The sequence below is a fragment of the Athene cunicularia genome (genome assembly GCF_003259725.1).
Source record: "Athene cunicularia isolate RWA chromosome 11 unlocalized genomic scaffold, athCun1 chr11_part1, whole genome shotgun sequence".
NCBI lineage: Eukaryota > Metazoa > Chordata > Aves > Strigiformes > Strigidae > Athene > Athene cunicularia.
In genome coordinates, this window is record NW_020799113.1 from 6,542,064 (window position 1) to 6,561,479 (window position 19,416).

General features: G+C 36.3%; 1 protein-coding gene and 1 long non-coding RNA gene across 3 annotated transcripts in view; both read right to left on the reverse strand.

Annotated features, from left to right (window-relative positions):
• The window catches only part of LOC113484330, an 18,875-nt gene extending 17,619 nt beyond the window's left edge, over positions 1–1,256 (reverse strand). Inside the window, exon 1 of the long non-coding RNA XR_003399205.1 lies at positions 1,087–1,256. This is a non-coding gene — a long non-coding RNA (uncharacterized LOC113484330). The remainder of the gene's footprint in view (positions 1–1,086) is intronic.
• A 364-nt stretch (positions 1,257–1,620) lies between these two features.
• Positions 1,621–19,416, reverse strand: part of CDH11 (cadherin 11) — a 41,418-nt gene continuing 23,622 nt past the window's right edge. The window contains exons 5-12 of one of the 2 annotated variants that reach the window (XM_026856656.1): positions 19,075–19,242; positions 15,910–16,097; positions 14,152–14,405; positions 13,037–13,173; positions 12,719–12,840; positions 11,808–11,925; positions 5,522–5,773; positions 1,621–4,524 (exon numbers count right to left, since the gene is read on the reverse strand). In XM_026856656.1, coding sequence (XP_026712457.1) covers positions 4,028–4,524; positions 5,522–5,773; positions 11,808–11,925; positions 12,719–12,840; positions 13,037–13,173; positions 14,152–14,405; positions 15,910–16,097; positions 19,075–19,242 — 1,736 coding nt within the window. In that variant the 3' untranslated portion in view covers positions 1,621–4,027. The remainder of the gene's footprint in view (positions 4,525–5,521; positions 5,774–11,807; positions 11,926–12,718; positions 12,841–13,036; positions 13,174–14,151; positions 14,406–15,909; positions 16,098–19,074; positions 19,243–19,416) is intronic. The other variant, XM_026856658.1, reaches the window with a different exon arrangement.

The following is a 19,416-nucleotide window of genomic DNA, read 5'->3' on the forward strand; positions in this document are numbered from 1 at the left end:
CCCCTCCACAAGCCATTCCTTTTTCTTCTCTCTCTCCCCACCTGTTTGTGTTTTGGTTTGGTTTGGTGGTTTTTGGTGTGGTGGGGTTTTTTTGTTTGGTTGTTTGTTTTTTTTTTTGGGGGGGGGGGGGTTTTTTTTGTGGTTTTTTTTTTTTTTTTTTTTTTTTTAATACAGAATGTGATTCTAGTGCTGATTTTTCAGCTTTGGTTACAGTAGCTCAATATTTCGATCAGTCACCGAAGTGGAAACCTGCACAGGGTCTACCTAGATTTTTGTTTACTGAGCCTTTCAATAAAAAGGACGTAATTCTGAGAATTCTGCTGGATGGGGAAGACATAAAAGAATTCTAAGCTTTTAAATCCCAGAGAGCTAAGGTTGTCTTTGTAAGCCTGATTTAAATTCCTATTCTTCACTTTTTTTTTTTGTAAGCTTATCAGCACCAACATGGTAAAATTCAGCATTTTAGTTTGTCAGTCAGACAACAATATGGAGCCAAGAAAACATGCAAATTATTTAAAAGCTTTTCTCATCTGCGCTCGTATCAGTTTCTGAGGCATCATCTTGCACAAGATCACATAAATGTTGGTGGTAAGCTTGCAAGCTTGTACCCCTTGACACAGTATGAAAAACTGCTTGATATAATGGCAAGAACATGACAGAGGCAATCTAAAAAATCCCAAACCCTCCCCTTCCATATCAGTGTAAATTTTGAGTTCCCTTAGCAACCAGCACCAAACTTGCATACCTAATTGCTTCTTGACGGTGATGAGAGAAATCGTGTACTAATGCATTGTGGATATACGTGAGACTGGGGGCACGTCAGGCTTGCTCACATGAACATTCTTCTGGTGATAGGCAGCTAGACAAGGAGCTGCATATTTTTGCCAACAGGAGGACATACGTGTACTCAGCCCACAGAATGAACAACACCCCCGGTAACGTCGCACTCTCTGTTGCGGAGGGTATTTGGAGAGATTTTGGTGTGTGTTTCCCCCCCTCGCCCCCCAGCGATGTCTCAGGCAGGCCAAACGAGGGCAAAAAGGAGGAGAAAACATCATCTGCACTTGCTACTGTCCCTTACCTTACCTGGCTCAGTCGCGGTGATCCTCCTTTTAATTAAGGTTTGTCTTCAAACCCACTGAAGTTGTAATTAATCTTTCAGTTGCCTTCCATGAATATGAGGCTCCGTCCTTCCCTGAGATCAGTCAGACAGAGAGAGAGAGACTACTCTAAAGCAACTCGTGTAAGTAAATCCCTTCCCGGGTTGCTCAGATCCTTGGGAGCACTGTGACAAACTACAGCCCCAGCCCACCGTCTTCTCTGATTTGTGTCGAGGACTAACCCAGTACTGCTGCGCTGGGCTGGTTTTTACACTCTCAGATTATAAACCTGAGACTCCAGCGACCACTGCTGTGAAGTTTAACACAAATAAATGTCCTGTTGTTGTGCCAAAACACGCTGTTCATTTGGGGTGCTGCAGATGATACATAATGAGTATAATTCCCAGCATTTCAGAGGTAATGTTGGCTGAGATTAGCAAGACTAACTTAATAAAGCACTATGATAATTGCATATTCACTGGGAAGGGAAAAAATAATCAAATGAAAAAGGACAAAACCAGCAGGGAAAGAAAATTTATTTCCAAGCATCTACGAGAGTGCTACAAACAATAGAGACTAAAACTCAAAGCACTTAAAACTATTAAAAAATGTAGTTGACAATGTCCTTCTTAAAAATTAAACACAAAAATGTAGAAATGCAGTTATTAATTCTAAAATTTGCTCAAAAGTGAAATAAACCCAGATAGCATCAATGAGGATGGAGTCCTACAAATTACTTTTTTTTACTTTATTTCAATTTGTTAATTTGTAAATTGATACTCATTTCATTTTTTAATGTTTATTTAAATTTATAATGGAGAAATGTGCAAATCTAGCAAAATATTCTTTGGATTATAAACAGAGAAAAATCAACAACCAAATAAATTTGAACCGAGTTAATAATAAACTATAGAATTATATAGAATGCATACAGCTATAATAAAGTGAAATATTACAATAAACATTGTAGAGCAAATCTGCTGATTTAGCAAACTCTGCCTTATAAAACATAGGGATATAATGGGACAAGTGAATATGTTATGAATATAGAGCTGAAACATCATTCATAATTTTAACGAGTTAAATTTTAATCTAACTACATATATGGGGGTCTTCAGAAAAGCAATACACCAACAAATCAGATTTCCTCTCAGATCAAGCAGTTTGGTACCTGACTGCAAATGAAGGACAGGGTCTGTAAAATGAACGGTAGAAAAATGTATATAATTTCTATTTATTGCCTCTTCCCATATTGCAGCTGCTGATCTCTGACCCTAAACAGCAAACTATATTAAATTTAGCAGAAGTACAGCTGTACACAGATGCTGAAAATGTTGATGCGCAGAACATATTCCAATCCCTTGCTCTTTCTGAACTAATATAAAAAAAGTTATAGATCATTTTTCGATTAAAAACATACATTACAAAGAACAACTCTGAAAGCACTCTGTATTTCTGTCACCACAAATTAAAACGTTATTCTACTGCAGTAAATGAAAAAAAAAAAAAAAAAAAATCAAAAGAAAAAAAAAATAAAAGTAAGTGCCAGGATCTTAATTACTACTCAGGTAAGGTAATTGTCAGGTAGAACAGTCTTTAGGGAACTTATAGCTAAACTGGGTCAGATTTAAGTCTCTAGAACCCGCAGAAGCTTAGCACAGATATGGAAATTCACAAGCCTGAAGTAAATTTTACGTACAGAGTACTCCTGTCCACTTACAAAGTCATTTCTGAAACCTCTGGAATTTCTAAGATATAAGATAAATGCATATTACATGGGAAATATTGAAAAGTATTACACTTAATTTAATCCAGAAAACACAGCATTATATGAAGATTATTACTGTGTTCTGGGAGCAGCCACACGCTGTAGATAGAGAGGGTACAAAATGTTCACCAGACATTACATTTTTTTTTTAAATCTAAAAAACATTTGTAAAATGTACTTGATTTTTAAATAATCACTTAACAAGGCAACAAACCAACTACAAACACATAATAAATAAGGCTATTAAAAGGTCACAATTGTAGTAAATTAGTCAGAACTATAAATGGGACATTAGAAACACTATGTTTTTCCTTATATGCTTAATAACCAGAACAAGAATTAAAAAAGAATCAGTTTATTTCAAAGTCTGCTTCTTATATTGAAGCACATATTAAAGCAACAGTACAATGTTCATAAAATATAAGTGTGATGCTGTAACATTTCTTACATGTCAGAATACTGATACTTGTATGTATACTAAAATAAGAATTTTAAAATTGTACAAATAGATACATTAAAAATGACATAGAAATAGGGCGCCTCCCACTGCAACAAGACAGAGTTTTTATATCTGGCACGTATTAGTTCAAGATGAAAGTATAAGCAAAAAGATTTACAAGAATCAGCAGTAACAAGTTTGATGCTCAAGAGACATAATAATTGTACATTGTACTGTACATACATCATATGGGTTTAAGCTGGCTGAATATTATATATTTCAAGTTTAAAAATGCACTACCATACAGAGTGTCCATAGTTTAAGGCGAAATTACAGCTCAGAACTGTTATCTTTTCTAATTTGTGGAAGCTTCTTTGACATAAAAGATTTAGATGTTCATAATACACAAAAGATTTCCCTTATTTGTAGGTTTGCTTTTAACATTTTCCTTCATTTAAATATTTTGTATTTCTTAAGTGGGTTTTTTCCTTTAGTGAAGTTGGCAGCCAACTTCTGTATTTGCCTTTTGTAGGAAAAGGTACTTCACAGTATTTACCACTTTTATGTCCTTTTTTTTTTTTATCAAAGGAATCCTCTCTGTCAAACTTAAATGTTTAAATGAGATTTTTCTTGATTTTTAAAAAAATACCTGCTTACATTTCTTCTGGATTCTTCAGAACAGCAGACACAGTTCTTAAGGCCAAATCTTAAACTTTATTGTTAAGAATCATCATCAAAAGTGTCTTTGGAGCCATACAAGTCTGCAAGTTTCTTAAATCGAGGTCCCCAATTTTGTAGATAGTCGTAGTCCAAATCAGAATCTGTTGTTGCTGACTCTAATGAGCTAAGTGAACCAGCCACTGAGCCTCTTCCTTCATAGCCATAGATCTGAATAGAGTCATAAGGAGGAGCAGTTGGATCATTATCAGCCTCTTGTATTCTCGTGTTGATGAAATCATCAACATCAACGCTATTAGGAGCCGGCCGAAGCCCTGGTCTTGGCATATACTGATACTCAGGTTTTATGTCTTTACGAGGAATGAATCCATTGATGCCATCAGGGTTCTGCAAAGTAGCTATGTCAAAAGCTTCAGTATCTTCCTCGCCTCCACCTTCATCATCATAAGTAATAATGTTCTCTCGGACATCTTCTTCTTCAAAGACAATCAGAGGTTCTTTTTTCTGCCTTTTCAGTGTTACAAACAACACTACGATGACTACAGGAAAAAAAAAAATCAGCAAGTTAGACTCGCAAACAGTAGCTCCTTTATAAATAATTATTGCATTCACTGAAACGTCACAGCTTTTGTGCTGCAGCTCATCGTGCATTTTTGCTAAAATCTGCATTTTTAGCATACCTAGCTAGGTAAGAGCACTGATGTTTGTACACAGAACTGAACATACTGATCTGAGGGTTTCTGTTTGGGCTGAATGCCATTGCTCTCACTAATTGCTCATTATTGCAAGATTAATTCCAGCATTTGTGGGCCCGCAGCGTTGTGTGAACACCATGACACTGCTTTGAGTAGCCCAATTGCATGTATGTCTGCCACAAAAAAAAAAAAAAAAGATTGTTTACTCTTTCCAATATACCCAAATCTTAACTCTAATTCCCTGTTTCATTTCCATGAAAGCGGATTTTTTCTTAAGCAACACCACAAAACACATGCCTTTGTTGTGTTCCTTCTCATTTCAACTTTCAGTAAAAAAGCTTTAAAATATATAAGAAAGACTATAAATTACTACGGGCAAATTAAAAGATTTTTATATAAATATTTTCACATCATCAGGAAATACTTTACAGCACTTTCTTAAAAGCAGATCTTCTGAGTTATTCATTTGTGTTCAACATAAGAGGAGTTAGAGGGAAATAGCTGGCAGGAGACATTAATCCTGGCTGACCTCAATAAGGAACTTGTCATCCAGGGAAGATCACAAAACTTAAAACTGTATGTCATGACCTCCTTTAAACAGTGTCCCTGATTAACTGATATTAGGCCACAAAAGGACATTCTCTGAGCACACGTAGACAAATTCACTGGTGTTTGCTATTGCAGTTATCACATATTGCATTTCAGCCGGGCAGATTAGTCCCTCCTATAAAAATAAAAGCTAAGAAATTAAGGTTAATTTGTCCATCTTGGAGCTGAGGGCAAGGTTAATTTTTTTACCACAAGCAAGTACAGAAGACTAATAAGTAAAGAACTTTTTTACCTAACAAAATCACAATGCAAGCAAGAATGGCAATTAAAGCTCCAGTGCTTAATCCAGCATTGAGGATGTAGGCTTCGGCATTACAGGAGAGCAAGGAGCCATTGCTGTCACAGCCGCAGACCCGAATAGTGAGGGTGTTGGTGCTGCTCAGAGGAGGGAGTCCGCCATCACTTATTACAATCGGAAGAAGGTATAAATCTTGCTTTTGCCGACTAAATCCTTCACGTCTAACAAGAACACTTGCTGTGTTATCTGTTTAAAGAAGAGAGATGGTAATTTTTTTTTCCCACAAAATCATTCTCTTAGTAAATATTTAAAAAAATAGATCTTGCTACAACAGCTCTGAATTTTCAGATGCTTTAGCATCATTTGTACAGTAAACCAGTGGGAAATATCACCTTCCTAATGACTGAAGAGCAGTTACAGTATTATGTTTCATTCATACAGTACCACACCTCATTTTAATAATTTTAGGATGATGAGGGTAACACAAGGAACACACAAAAGAAAAATCCCTGTTAGTACCTCCTTTTAGCACCCCACAGACTATCTGGGAAACTCACAACAGTTCATCACCTGCCAGAATGACTGGGCCTTGGTATTGCTCTTTGAGCTGTCTCTAGTCTCTTTCCAGAATTAAAGCCTTCAGTGGAGGGGAAAAAAACCCAAATCGCCCTGATTTACTGTTCTTGGTGTCAGACCTCCAGGAGTGGAAGGCAGAAATCTGTACCAAAATGGCCTGCGTTAACGAGACTCCCACCAAAACGAAAGCCAACATTTGCTATGTATTAGCAGATTTGAACCTCTGGGTTGACCTGTTTCAGTAAGAAACTTTAAGGTAAGCAATATTTTATCAGAACCTGTTTTTCACCCAAAGCCAGAGTTTAGAAAGCTTGCTCATATATGCACGGTATGTCCGGGCACATTTTGAATTATGTGAGCATGAGGAAGAGTTAATGTATTGCTCCAACACTATTTCCAGGTGTTCTCACTGCCATGGGCCTCCTGGTGCAGGGGCTGGAAACCAAGCTGCCGTCTCAGCACAGAAGGTCATTTTGAATAGTCCTTCACACTTCCTGGGGCAAAAAAAAAATTTGAAAGTGAGGTATGTGACATGAAATGCTGGAATGAGATGGCCAGTGCTTCCTGCTCCCAGCCATGCTGGACAAAGGCTAGGAAACACGAACAGCATTTCTTTATTGTGCTCCTTGTTTCTCAGTTCTCAGACTGAACCAAAGTTTATAAAATCATAAACATCCTGAAGTAAATAAAAAGAAACAATCACATCCATGATTTTCAGATCTTCAAAAACTATTTTAGGATGAGGATCTACTTCACACAGCCTTTCTTGTTTTGCCATGTTCTTTGTTTTTCACTATATAATGGAAAGAAAAAGACTGGTTCTTTTATCTGCGAAGGGAGGGTTAGTCACCTCCAATGGTACCCATTTCACTATTGCCGTGGGGTGCTGCAGGAGATTAATCATTTCCCTGTTGAAGAGTCAGCATAAATTCCAGGATTGAATAATTCAAATCATAAAACCTCTCTTAATGATCTAATCACTGCTATTTCCATGAAAGTTTGTGAATAAATTATACCAAAAGAGAAGTATTCTCTTCTTACATTACCCACCCTTGCAGGCAGCATGCCTGATGTAGGACAAGGTCTGAAACTGTCCCCAGATTTGTCGGACATAGGTCAATTTATGGGATAAGAGGGATGTTTGCACTAGGGCCCTGCTTATTTGACTGTGCCGCTGCTAACTTCAGATCGCACCAGAAAGGGTGAAAATTTACTTAGGACTCTCCTAGATAGGATCTGTTTGCTACATGCCATATTAATTCATCTCCCGATATCTGTATAGCTCCTGGCAGGGCCACCACACCTGACACCCGGTGTGGTTACCTCAGCATGGCAGAACTGTCGTCTTTCTGATACTGAAGTCTCATAAAAATAAAAATCTGGATAGAAACCAGCTTGTTAACTTCTCCTTTACATGATGGTCATAGTTGCTAAGGACAGAGAAGCTGATAACGATCTGATTGTTTTACTTGTGGCTTTTGGAGGCGCCCTTCATCTCTTTTCAGCCTTTCTAACTTCCTGAATGTTTACATGAAACATTTGCCTAGCTAGGCTTTGTAACACAATTATTTAAAGGACCTTAGTGATATCAGTGTCTGTGTGATAGGAGTCCTATTTTACCAATTTAAATTAATGTGCTTGTAACAATTTGGTATAAATAGAAATTTAACATCTAATATCTATTCACCTACCAACTAATACTTGAACGAATATATATTGATATAGAATAAAACTATTCCAAGGGGTTCTCTAAAGTGCATTTAATAATTCATTTCCTCAATATGAGAACAAAGATCTGCTCTATTAAATGAAAGATCACAACAGGACAGATTATTCTTGTGGCAAAAAAAAATATGAACATTAATAGTAGTTTGAGCTACAACTGCCTAGAGGCTGCAAAGGCAATATGGAGGGAAACACGGGCGATGTCATATACTAGTATATTTAGTCTGTTGTCTACACATTTTTTATTGTATTTTTATTGAATCTTGGCAGCTTAAATACTATTCCTAACTAGAAATAAGAAAAGAATGGCAAATTATTCAGTTATTATATAGACTGACCAATTCCATTGCAGTGAATTACATGACACGGAGGCTGAATTTGATCCAGTGGTTGATTTATCTGGTTTAACTGGAAGTGATTTCTAGTTTAATATAATTTTTAAAAACAGGAAAGTTTAAAAAGGACTACCATATATCAACCCTAAAAGGTCATTTTTTAAAAAAAAAAAAATAAAAATTTCTGTTTTTGTTCACTTCTCACATTTAGAAGAAATATAATATCCCATAAAAGGAAAAAACCTCTTTTACCTAGATAAAAAATAACATATAATCCTATCTAATATTCTCATCCTTGCTTTTTCATTATTTTCAAGTCCCAGGAGTATAACTATAATCCAGCTATAATGGCATTTTTTAAGCCAAGAAACAGAAGTTAAATGTCAATACCAGCTTAAAACTATTACTTAACACATATGGGAGCTACTTGACTGACAGTCTTAACGAACACAATGGGGGTTTAACACGAGACAGAAGGAAGAAAATAGCCATCTCAACACCATCCAGAAAAATACACATGCTCTCATTTTCCAGCTATTATTGTCTGGGATATCCAATATCCAAAAGTGTTGTAAGTGAAGATTACCTATACTCTCCATGAAATCTTCAGAATTAGAAGTTAAAATTGCATTACTTTATGGTGATCTTTATGGTGATCTTCCTGACCTTTGATTTTCATCTTTTTCTCTGGCAATCTTATTGATGGTTTTCCAATTTCTCCTCTCCATACAGGCAAACATATCTTGGCTTTTGGAGGCTTGTTAACATGTATATTGTGTAAGGAGGCTTCCAGGTTAAAGAACCTGACTGCAATGTGAACATTATCACCTATATCAGAATGTGAGTGCTGATTCAGGAAGAAATGTAAACAATTTCAGGGGTCAGTTGTCTACAATCACTGCTGTGGATAATCCACGGCAAAATCCCGTAACTATATTGTTCATATGTTTTAAAAGGTCTTGATTAAAAGATGTGAAATTGAGAGGCAGAGGACATGTGTCTATTAAAAAAAAAGTGGATTTTAGTCACTGATTTTAGTGGACTCACAAATTTAATTTCAGTCTTTGTGAAGCACTAGCTTGTGTATTTGAGAATGTTGCTACACCTTGCTTTTCCCACCGTGGTGTCATTCGTCCTTGTGCAGCACGGTGAAGCCCGGCGGTTGCAGTCCTTCCAGTGATGTCGGCTATGTGCCAGGCTTCCACACATAGTGAGGGGGCCCAAGTAAAGGGCATTTCAGTTTAGGACAGAGCAGGATTAAAAGGAGGAAATCCATTTGCAAAAATCTGTCTCTCTGCTGTGAAGTGTCATGAGCCTCTACTGCTCTTTTGAAGCTCTGACTTCAATGGGAGTAAAATTGAACAGAGCCTGGGCAAACACAGTGCTGTTTATTTACGTGGTATAATGTAAGTAAACAGTGCAAAAGTAATTCAGTGTTTTATCACAGCATGCGATAAGCCATTATCTCATGTTTTCTATGGAAGATAGTCTCAGTTGAAAAACTTGGTAACACAGTAGGCTATTAATAGGATGTAGAATGTGATTATGTTTTTTGGATTACTGCAATATGTGATTACTTTTAGGAGTTGGTAGAAAGAAACTCTATTAAATGATAATTATAGGACTGTATTCACTTTAAAGTTCTGTAATAGACCCAAACATTGGAGTTTCTGTTAACTGTTCTCCACAGTTAATAAAGCCATTTTTCTTTGAAACTAGCAATTCCCACTGAAAGCAGTGGCATGGCATAGAGACTGCTCAGATTTACAACTGAAAAAAACTTTACACGATCGTGTAAATTATCTGACTTGCAAATGGCAAGACACTTGCTCTGAGAAGTTTTTTTATACAGAAGTACATAGTTTTAACTTTTGTACTTGGCTCTCTACCATAACTTACTTTAAAAAAACCCCACAGAAATAGTTAAATTAACAACATCACGGCACTGAGGATTGTACATAAAAGAGGGAAAGACAGGACTGAAACGGATGGATTTCATTACACTATTCATTTTCCAAACACAAAATTATACAGGAAGATTCAATCCTTAAATACTGTCTTATTGAAATAACCTTTTGCAGTACTGTCAGGTCCAGTCAGTACATTCAGCTGACATCATAATTTCAATTACAGAACATTTTTATCTGGGTTAACTTTGTCATTAAAAAAAAAAAAAGAATGAATTTGCTGCATATGGAAATGAAGGATTAGTGGAATTGGCTGGAGTCAGGAATCATAATACCACTTGCCTGCAGCTGTATCAGAGCATCTCAATTCTGACCTATGCTTCCTCTGTTAGATTATAAAATATAATCCATTTTCAGTTTGATATGGTGACCATAAAATATCTTTTAAAGAGAAACTTGGCCTCAGGGCCTCAAGGAAAGAATACATTTTTATTTACTTCTAAAAATACATACATCAATTTTTCAAAAATTGTGTTTTACTACTTTAAAGAGAATAAACATATCCCCTTCACTGGATCCTTTATGAGTTGCTTATATATGTACATGTGTCAAGTACTAGGCAACAGTATTACTTTGATCCTTGAAGAATAACAGAAATTTTGTTTGGGAACTCTGATGATAATTACCCTCACTTCAGACGTTCATAGAGACATAAAGTATGCCACAACATAACACTTGAGAGAAAAAAGTTTTCACTGAAATAATGTATCTGGATTATGTTGCCTTTTGTACTTCTGGCAATCTCGAAGAAATCATTTGGATTCATTATTTAAACCAGTTCAACTGAGTTCTACTTTTCAGAAAACAGTCAAGTTTCCTTCAGATATTACAGCTTGCTAATTAAAACCAAATTTTCTCAGAAGTTGAAGCATTTTTTTCCCTGTACAGGAAAATAACAAATGAACATGGAATGAAAATATCATAGTGATTATCATTAAATAACTAGAATAAGTATGTATAATGGCTGAAGCTGTCTTTTTTCTGTTTACCCCCCCTCTGTCTTCCTCAACCTCTTTTTTTTTTTTTTTTTTTTTCCTACAAATTTCTTACACCTTAACATCCATCTGAATGCCAGGCTATACTATATTTCATGAACAGAAAATCGGCAAACATACCAGGATACCTATATCCTGAGATACACCTAATCTAGGTATGTTTCACAACAGAAATCCACATTTTTATTTCCTACAAAAGTTAGCATGGCAGTGATTTTATTCCATTAGGAATTCAGTCCATGTCTCTTGTGATTCATAATTTACAAAGACTAGCAAGGAGAGTCAGGTGAACAAATACAAGCAACCTAACAATTTATCCTGCCTCAGCTAATTTTAGTTTAGCAAGTAAGAGTTCTCTAAATCAGGAAGATTTGCCAATTACATTTAGTGAATGTTTTTGTCAATGTTTTTTACCCTCTTCCTGGGAGATAAAATGGCAGTGAATTTTTCATGTAGGGTATAATTATGTAATTTTAAATATGTATTCAAGAAAATGAAATCGAGTTAACAAGTATTACATTATTCCAAGAACACCCTTGTATTTCAGCTCTATTTCTCTGCCTTCCTTGCTTAAATCTGAAGGCAGAAAAATATGAAAATGCTGTTGTGTGATATTATGTTGGCCATTAGTTTTACTTTGTCATTTTTTGGACCCTAGTATAGACAGAATCTTCACACAAACCTCTGTTGTCTCTGAGTGTAAAATTTGGATTATGAATAATTTCAGGTGGTAAACTGAAGATAAATCTTGGTCCATTGGCCGACTCATCCTTGTCATCAGCACTAATTGTAATAAATTGCTGTAAAAGAAAAGTACTCTGTAAACAAACAGCTCCGTCTCTAGATACATCACATATAGACAGCGTTCTGAGAAATGTTTTGAATACAAAGAATTTTGAAATACCATAAACACTCCAAATACCTGAACAAACGTATACACAGAGCAGACTCAAAACTAGAACAGGCAATCTTTATTTGCTCTTATATTTAACAGGCACAGAATTCTAGATGTAAAAGTATACACCTATATATATATATACATTCTTACATACCAATATTTGTTAATGATAACTTAATAGACTAAATAAAATTCTGCAGAAAATTTGGCAGCTCAGAGGGAGTTAGCACAATGCCCTTTTCAAGCTGCTACACTAACTGCAAAAGTGTAGAGCCATATTTCTGTATGATACCAACCCCTCTTCCTCACAGATTGTTCAGGGATAAATCTGTAGGCTAAACTCCACAAGCACTGCACTGTGATTCTTCCTATAAGATGCTGAGCATTTCTGTAACATCCAAAACAGGCTCACGACTGGGAAAGCTGTTCCCAGACAGCTTAGTTGCCTATGTGATGGTGGATACTTAGGCAATGACAGTTATAGTCAATGCATGAAGCACTGTATCTGTAACTGTTGATAGCAGTTCAAAATAAAAACACAGGAAAGTGCCTTTCTGAGTGCTCTAGGTATTTTGGCCAAAATTTCAAAATAAGCATTTGTTTATTACCGCTCATTTGAGCTGCCAACACAAAACTGGGCTAACACCCTGAAGAAAGAAATTCACGCACAGGGAAGGTGGTGGGCACAGACATACCTGATTGCTTCGAGCATTCTCACAGACAAACGCTTCATAGGCTGCTGCAAATTTTGGAGCATTGTCATTGACATCAACGACCTTAATCGCAACTGGAACTTTAGCCTCCTGGTGTTGTTTGTCTAGGGGAGTAAGCCAAACCAAAATTAAACAGAAGCAGGAAAACCCCTCAAAACAAACAAAATCCCAGCTGCATCCAGGTAAAAATGTGATAGGCTGCAGTATTTCTGTTGGGATTCATTGCAGCTTATCAAACAGACAATTAGAGGACTACAGATTTATCCCACTGATTATAAAATACCGCAGCGAAATACTTACGGACTTCAACAGCAAAGACAGAGATATTATGCCAAGCAATTTCTTCCCTATCCAAAGCTTTTATTGTTTTGATATTTCCATCTTCTGCATTAATAACAAAATATCTTTCAAGGTCAGTGTGACGATCAATTGAATATCTAAAGAAGATTGAATGTCAGCAATTAGATAAAAGAAGGATTTAGTAGTTTCATGCAACCAAATTTGTTCTAGGTCATTATTATTTTTAAATAATTTTAAGTAGTACACTGATTGTTACCCTTAACAGCATTGTCAAAGGGATGATATGCATTCTTTTAAAAGGAGATTCACCTGGTTGGTTTCTACATTTAGAAAAAATATTACATCAGAATGTTTGTAGTAAGTGAAAATTATTGTTCTTTGAAGTCTTTATATTAAAGTCCCAAAATATTCTTTATCTTTTTCTCTTATAAAACATGATAAAAACATCTTGTGAGGTAGATATATATTTTCTTTGTTCATATTAACCATGAAGTTCTTCTAAGTCTTCTGATAATTGGATTACTCAGAATGTTAATTGATCATATCAGATTATTAAATACCCATTATCTACACATTTGTACAGCTTTATATTCCTCTAGATTTTGTATCTTTACCTTGTAATTCTTTGAAATGTTAACTATACCCACAAAACAGTTTCATAATTTAATTTACACTGAGAACATGACAAATAAAAATAAACAAAGACTACCCAGGGTAACTGCAGAAGGTAGGTGTGTGCATATGCTTGTCGTTAGCAATTCAGGTTTAACTATTACCCAACATAACCCCTAATCTACTGTACAGACTTCTATCTTTTGAGAAAAAACATGCTGTGATAATAGCATAAGATATTTTATGGAAAATATAATTTAGAATAGAGTCTAACACAGATGTCCTTAATTATATTTCAGTTAGACATAGCTATGATACGCTTTCTTAGTGACACAGGCTTTGAGAAACTAGTAGTTTATGGAACAAGACATAAAAACAATGCTGTATGGTTAGAGTTATTAATATTTGGGGTGAATTTAGAATATTACTGTACTTGCATAACTTGCATAAAAATTCTGGAAGCTAATGCTTAGAAAGAAACAGCCTGCTCTAATGAAGCATACCTTATAGCACTGTTTGCAGCATCGGGGTCTTTGGCATGTACTTTTCCAACCACGGTACCAGATGCTGCATTTTCTTGTACTTCAAAAATATAACTTGGCTTTAAAAACACGGGTGGCTCATCAGCATCTTCCACTGATATCTTCACTGTTACTGTGTCCTTGAATGGCCCGTTGCTGATGAACTTAGGATCAATATGTACATTGGCTGCCTCTACCTTCAGACTATAGGACTTTTTGGTTTCAAAATCTAAGAGCTGAGAAACAAGACGACAATGCATTCCACAGTTAGGGAAACTAGAGTGTAAAAGCAATAAGCAGTCCCTAGTATTCAATGACATAAAACAAATGTGAGCATCTGTCAACAAGCTTGGACTGAAATGTGTATATTTAAAAACATAAAGACTCAAATGGAAGGAGCTACATTCTATGTATGGAGCAGCATAGGAAGGCACTCAAAATATCATGACAGAGTCCTTGTCTTGCTCTTTTCTTGCTGTATCACTCACGAAATCATCTTTACTGGGAAAATTAACCTTCTCTTCATGCAGCCTTCCAGGTAACAACAAAGAACAACAGATAGGAAAGGGGTTCCCACAAAATGCCAGGTTTGGTCTATCCCAATCTGGCAAGCATTCTTTTAGAGATATGGATGTGGCTTGAATTGCCACTGGGTGCACCATGAGATAGGACATAGAGAATTGAAATTATTTTAGTATGGGAAATATGAAGATGGTTTGCAGTGCTTTCATTTCTGTAGTTCTTTCCATCCATAGATCTCAACGCACTTTACAAAGGGGAGGTGAAATAATGCCCTATGAGGTAAGTCTTTTGGGGAGCCTGAGCAGTCACAGCATATCCGCATCGTCACTGACGTGAAACGGCTGCAATGCTGCAGTATTGGTAGCCTCTAAATGATCATGCAGGTGCCAACCCCAATTCACAAAGTATGCTAACACCATAGACTGAATGGTGTGACAGTCTGCCCACATCTTAAAATACTTAAGATACACACTCCCACCTCTAGAACAGATACAGTAATTGAACCACAGCATGGTTTTGACCAGAGGAGACATCTGGGTCTCTTCCTGAGAGACTGCCCCAATGTGCAGGGCAGGGCTAACTTTGAAGTTAAGTTGCCCAGGCCTTCTCCTTTGAGTTTTGATTATCTCAGAGAGAGACAAATAGCTATGAAGATACAAAGGGCACAATAATAATGCTTAAATAATGAATAAGATTTATGATTTGTAATATGTAATTTAAAACTCATTTAGTAACACTATTAAAGATCACACTGATGGATTGTATATGAAATCACCTCAGTATTTTTGCTGCTGTTTGCATAGCCTGTGACTCCTTCAGAACAATATTGTGGACAATGCACAGCTGAAGAATTCAAACTATAGGGCATGAGGCTATTCAGACCGAACATAAAGCAACAGTGAATGTCTGCTACTTATCAGCACTAGGCAAAACTTCATTAACAATGAAGCCAATGGCATTGTATTTTACCGTGACTTTTTATTATGAATTCATTTAGTTTGGGCAATTAATCCACTGTACAGTGTTTATGTAACTCTTCGTGGTTATTTTCTTCCATTCCAATTCAGCTAATGGGGAAATGGAATATTAAGAGTTAATCACAGCTTTAGAAACAAATTAAGTGAAATTGCATTTACTGATATTTTATCTTAGGTGGTAATCCATTATTACCAAATATTCTGTCAGCAACAAAGAATACTACACATTAGTAGGTATTACCTTCTTAAGCTTTACAACACCTTCCTGAGTCTCATAATCTGTTGTAATTTCAAACATATCCATGCCATCTCCATCAATGATGCTGTAAGCTACTAAGCCATTTTCCCCAATGTCTGGATCTTTGGCCTTCACTCTTCCTACTTCCTCTCCTGGGACAGCAGCTTCCGACACTGACATCTGGTACACACCTGGTGGGGAAAAAAAAAAGGAATTTGCCTTAAGTATGCAGTCTGCTCTCCAGTTGTACATTCAGTTATTTAACTTGTAAGTTCCAAATAAACACAGTAATTTTTTACATTTTCAAATCCCCCGAAGGAATGTTACGTTATAAAGAGCTTTGAGAAGTCATCTGTGAAATCTTAAAACACATTGCTAATCTATGTAACAGTACCTCCTCACTTCTGTTTTACACAACATCTGTGCATCTCTGTTCAGGGTGGGGTTGAAAAGACAACTAATAACTCAGAATGCAGAAATTGTTGTGACATCAAGGTTATCATTCATATCAGAAATGTTATTACAAAAATGGAAGGAAAATTCTCTTTCATATGACTCATGGTATGACCTTCAACCCTGTAGAATCCAGAAGTGTTTCTGCTCATTCATTCGGGAGCCACAAATTATATACAATGAATTGGATAAGACTGCTCTGCTGGCTAAAGAATAAATACACTGCTTTCCATGCCTTCAGTTTGGAGTCTGAACACATAGTAGCAATGATTATTAAAATTTAACAGAACAGAGAATATGTACCAATTTGTATGGGATTCCACACCAAACAAAAAATGGCTTTCCCTCATCAAACTCCAATAGGAAAAGCATCCCCAAACACCCCACAGATGTGTTGCCATACAGGTTTTATCTTGTATATTCAGGGACATCAAAGGAGAGAAATACTGTTCCTGGATAAATTTCTCTCCAACAGTTGTCCTTCAGGCAGCATTGATTCCAGAACCTTCCCAACCCACTCCAGAGTTTGGATAACATAACCTGATCCTAAATGTAGAAATCTATGTCAGCATTTTCTGCCACTTCATCAGCATTAATAAATTGATAAAACAAAACCATGGGAAAATAAAACAATCTAATTTATCCCCCCTCAATTGCTCTTGTTGCTACACAAGCACCCTAGAAACATCAGGAGACTTACACCAGGCAGTGACTTGGATCATTACCCATAAAACCAATTGGCACATGTCATTGAAATAGGTCATTAACTCTAGTCACAAATAACCCAAAATTTAAGTATATAACCCATTAAGGGTTTGAGCAATGAACAAAAAACAAACAAACAAACAAAAAGAGAGAAAAGAAGAATCAGTCACTTGGATGTTTATCTAAACAGGTCAAATCCTGGGTTTGAGTCACAAAGTATTCCAAATTAAGGTTTTAACGTGGGGGTGAATAATTAGGTAGAGCAACTGCTATTTGGCATTTCTGATAATTTTAAATATTCTCCCAAAACACTCAGTAAAGTGGCTTGAATTTGTAGAAAAAAATCTGTCATTTGATGCAGTTACTCAACAAAACACCATATAGTGGGGTCCCAGGTTATGATTTGGAGTGAAATGTATGTTTATGAGGTATGTAAAATTTGACATTTTTAGGATTTAATACTTTCCTATTAGAATGGTAGAAAATGCAGACATATATTTTTACATCTAGGGACTGGCTATGTCACTTATGGTCTTGCATGAGGGTCCAGAAAGCTGCAACATTGGAAGAGTTGTTAGAGAGAGGGTCACGTCTTGGGTGCATCAGTGTCATAATGGTTTCTGAGAGAAGAAAGAGGGTGGGTTGGGAAGGTGTGTACACTGCACACAAAAAAAAACCCCAACCCATGCAGAAATGAGATGCAGAACAGATGTGTGGGGGCATTAATGTACTTCTATCCAACTGTGAAGACTGAATCTGTTAATGTCAGCCCTGATTAATTTTATATGTGCAAAATAAATAGCACAGGTATAAAAAAAAAATACTTTATTTGACCACCTGCAATACACTTCAGTCATCAATTTAAAAATGTAATTGTATCAAATTTACTCTGTATTGCCATGGTAAACATAAGTCTTGAGGAGTATCCAGTCTTAACTTCTATTCTTATGGATATTCATTTACTGAGAGTGTTTATCGAAGTAAAAGATGAAGCATCAACACTTAAAATGAAAGGCTATGTGAAATAGAAAATGATGCTCACTCACTTAAGGTCTGTCAAAGACCTGAAAGGGCATAATCAGGATCTGTTAATAGGTTGTGGAACACTTTCATCAAGGGCCAAGATAAGCAAGAGACTTCAAGCCTGAGAAATGTAGCTGTAAGAACATAAAGTAGATCTCCTTTCCTTTGTCCATCTTCATCAAAAAACAGAGTGGATTTGTTCATTGAAAATTACTGTCATAACTATGCTTGCAAACAGCTATGAACTCGGAGTACTGAAAGGCATGACAGGAGGCCACTTGGAGACCTCTTTCAAAGACTGTAAATCTAACTGGAGAGCTTTCTGCTGCACGCGTTATGTGACTACTGCATACTACAATTCTCCCAACACAGAAGAATCTGTTCCTGAACAATACATGCAGGGATTATTGTTTAAACCTCCTTCTATTTCCCCACAATGATTTCTTAAAGTTCTCGTGGTCTGAGCATGGTAGTAAACATCACTTGCTTTTTTACAGTGTCTTTTACATCCACACTATAATTATGAAAACAGGAAAGGAAGCAAACCAGCTTATCCCAGCACTGCTGCAGGGCAGGTACATCTACTATTTTTTTTGACTGATTTGGTTTAACTCACAAAAGAGTCCTCAAGAAATGGGGCTTCTTTCACCATTAACAGAGAAGTCCAGGCTATGTCTGCCAGACCGTATCATAGGTATATTTCTAATACAACACGGTCCAGTAGTTTTAAAAATGAAGTGCAGTGTTAGGAATCTTTGTAATCTAATCTTGACCTTAAAAAATGTCTCACTTTGCAACACAAAGCAAATAATCTGGATACTAAAGCTCTATATGATACTAGCAAAAATGTGTAAATAATATTTATCTATTCCCATGTGTGCTGTGATAATGCATCAATTACTGCTTTTTGAAGCTTTGAATATGTCTGAAATCATACAATTATGGGTACTAGTAGTAAATGTGAGTAAGGATTTTGTTGTTACTTACTCTGTGGGAACTTTGGTGGGTTGTCATTGACATCTGTAAGTGTAATTGTCACTTTGGTTGTCCCTGAGAGGCCTCCCATGTGTCCTCCCATATCTTTTGCCTGTATTACAACATGATACTCTTCCTTAGCTTCTCGGTCCATATTCGGAAGGGCAGTTCGGATAATTCCTATAAATACAAAGAAAATATGGCACGTACAAATTTTCACAGGTTCACATCACGAAAAATTGGCTATTTCATTTTTATCTTGCATTAAAATACAGCAATAATTGCGGTGATGGTGCAGATTCTGCTTTCCCTACACTGTGCTTCATGCTATGCAAGGGAAGTAGCCCAAATATT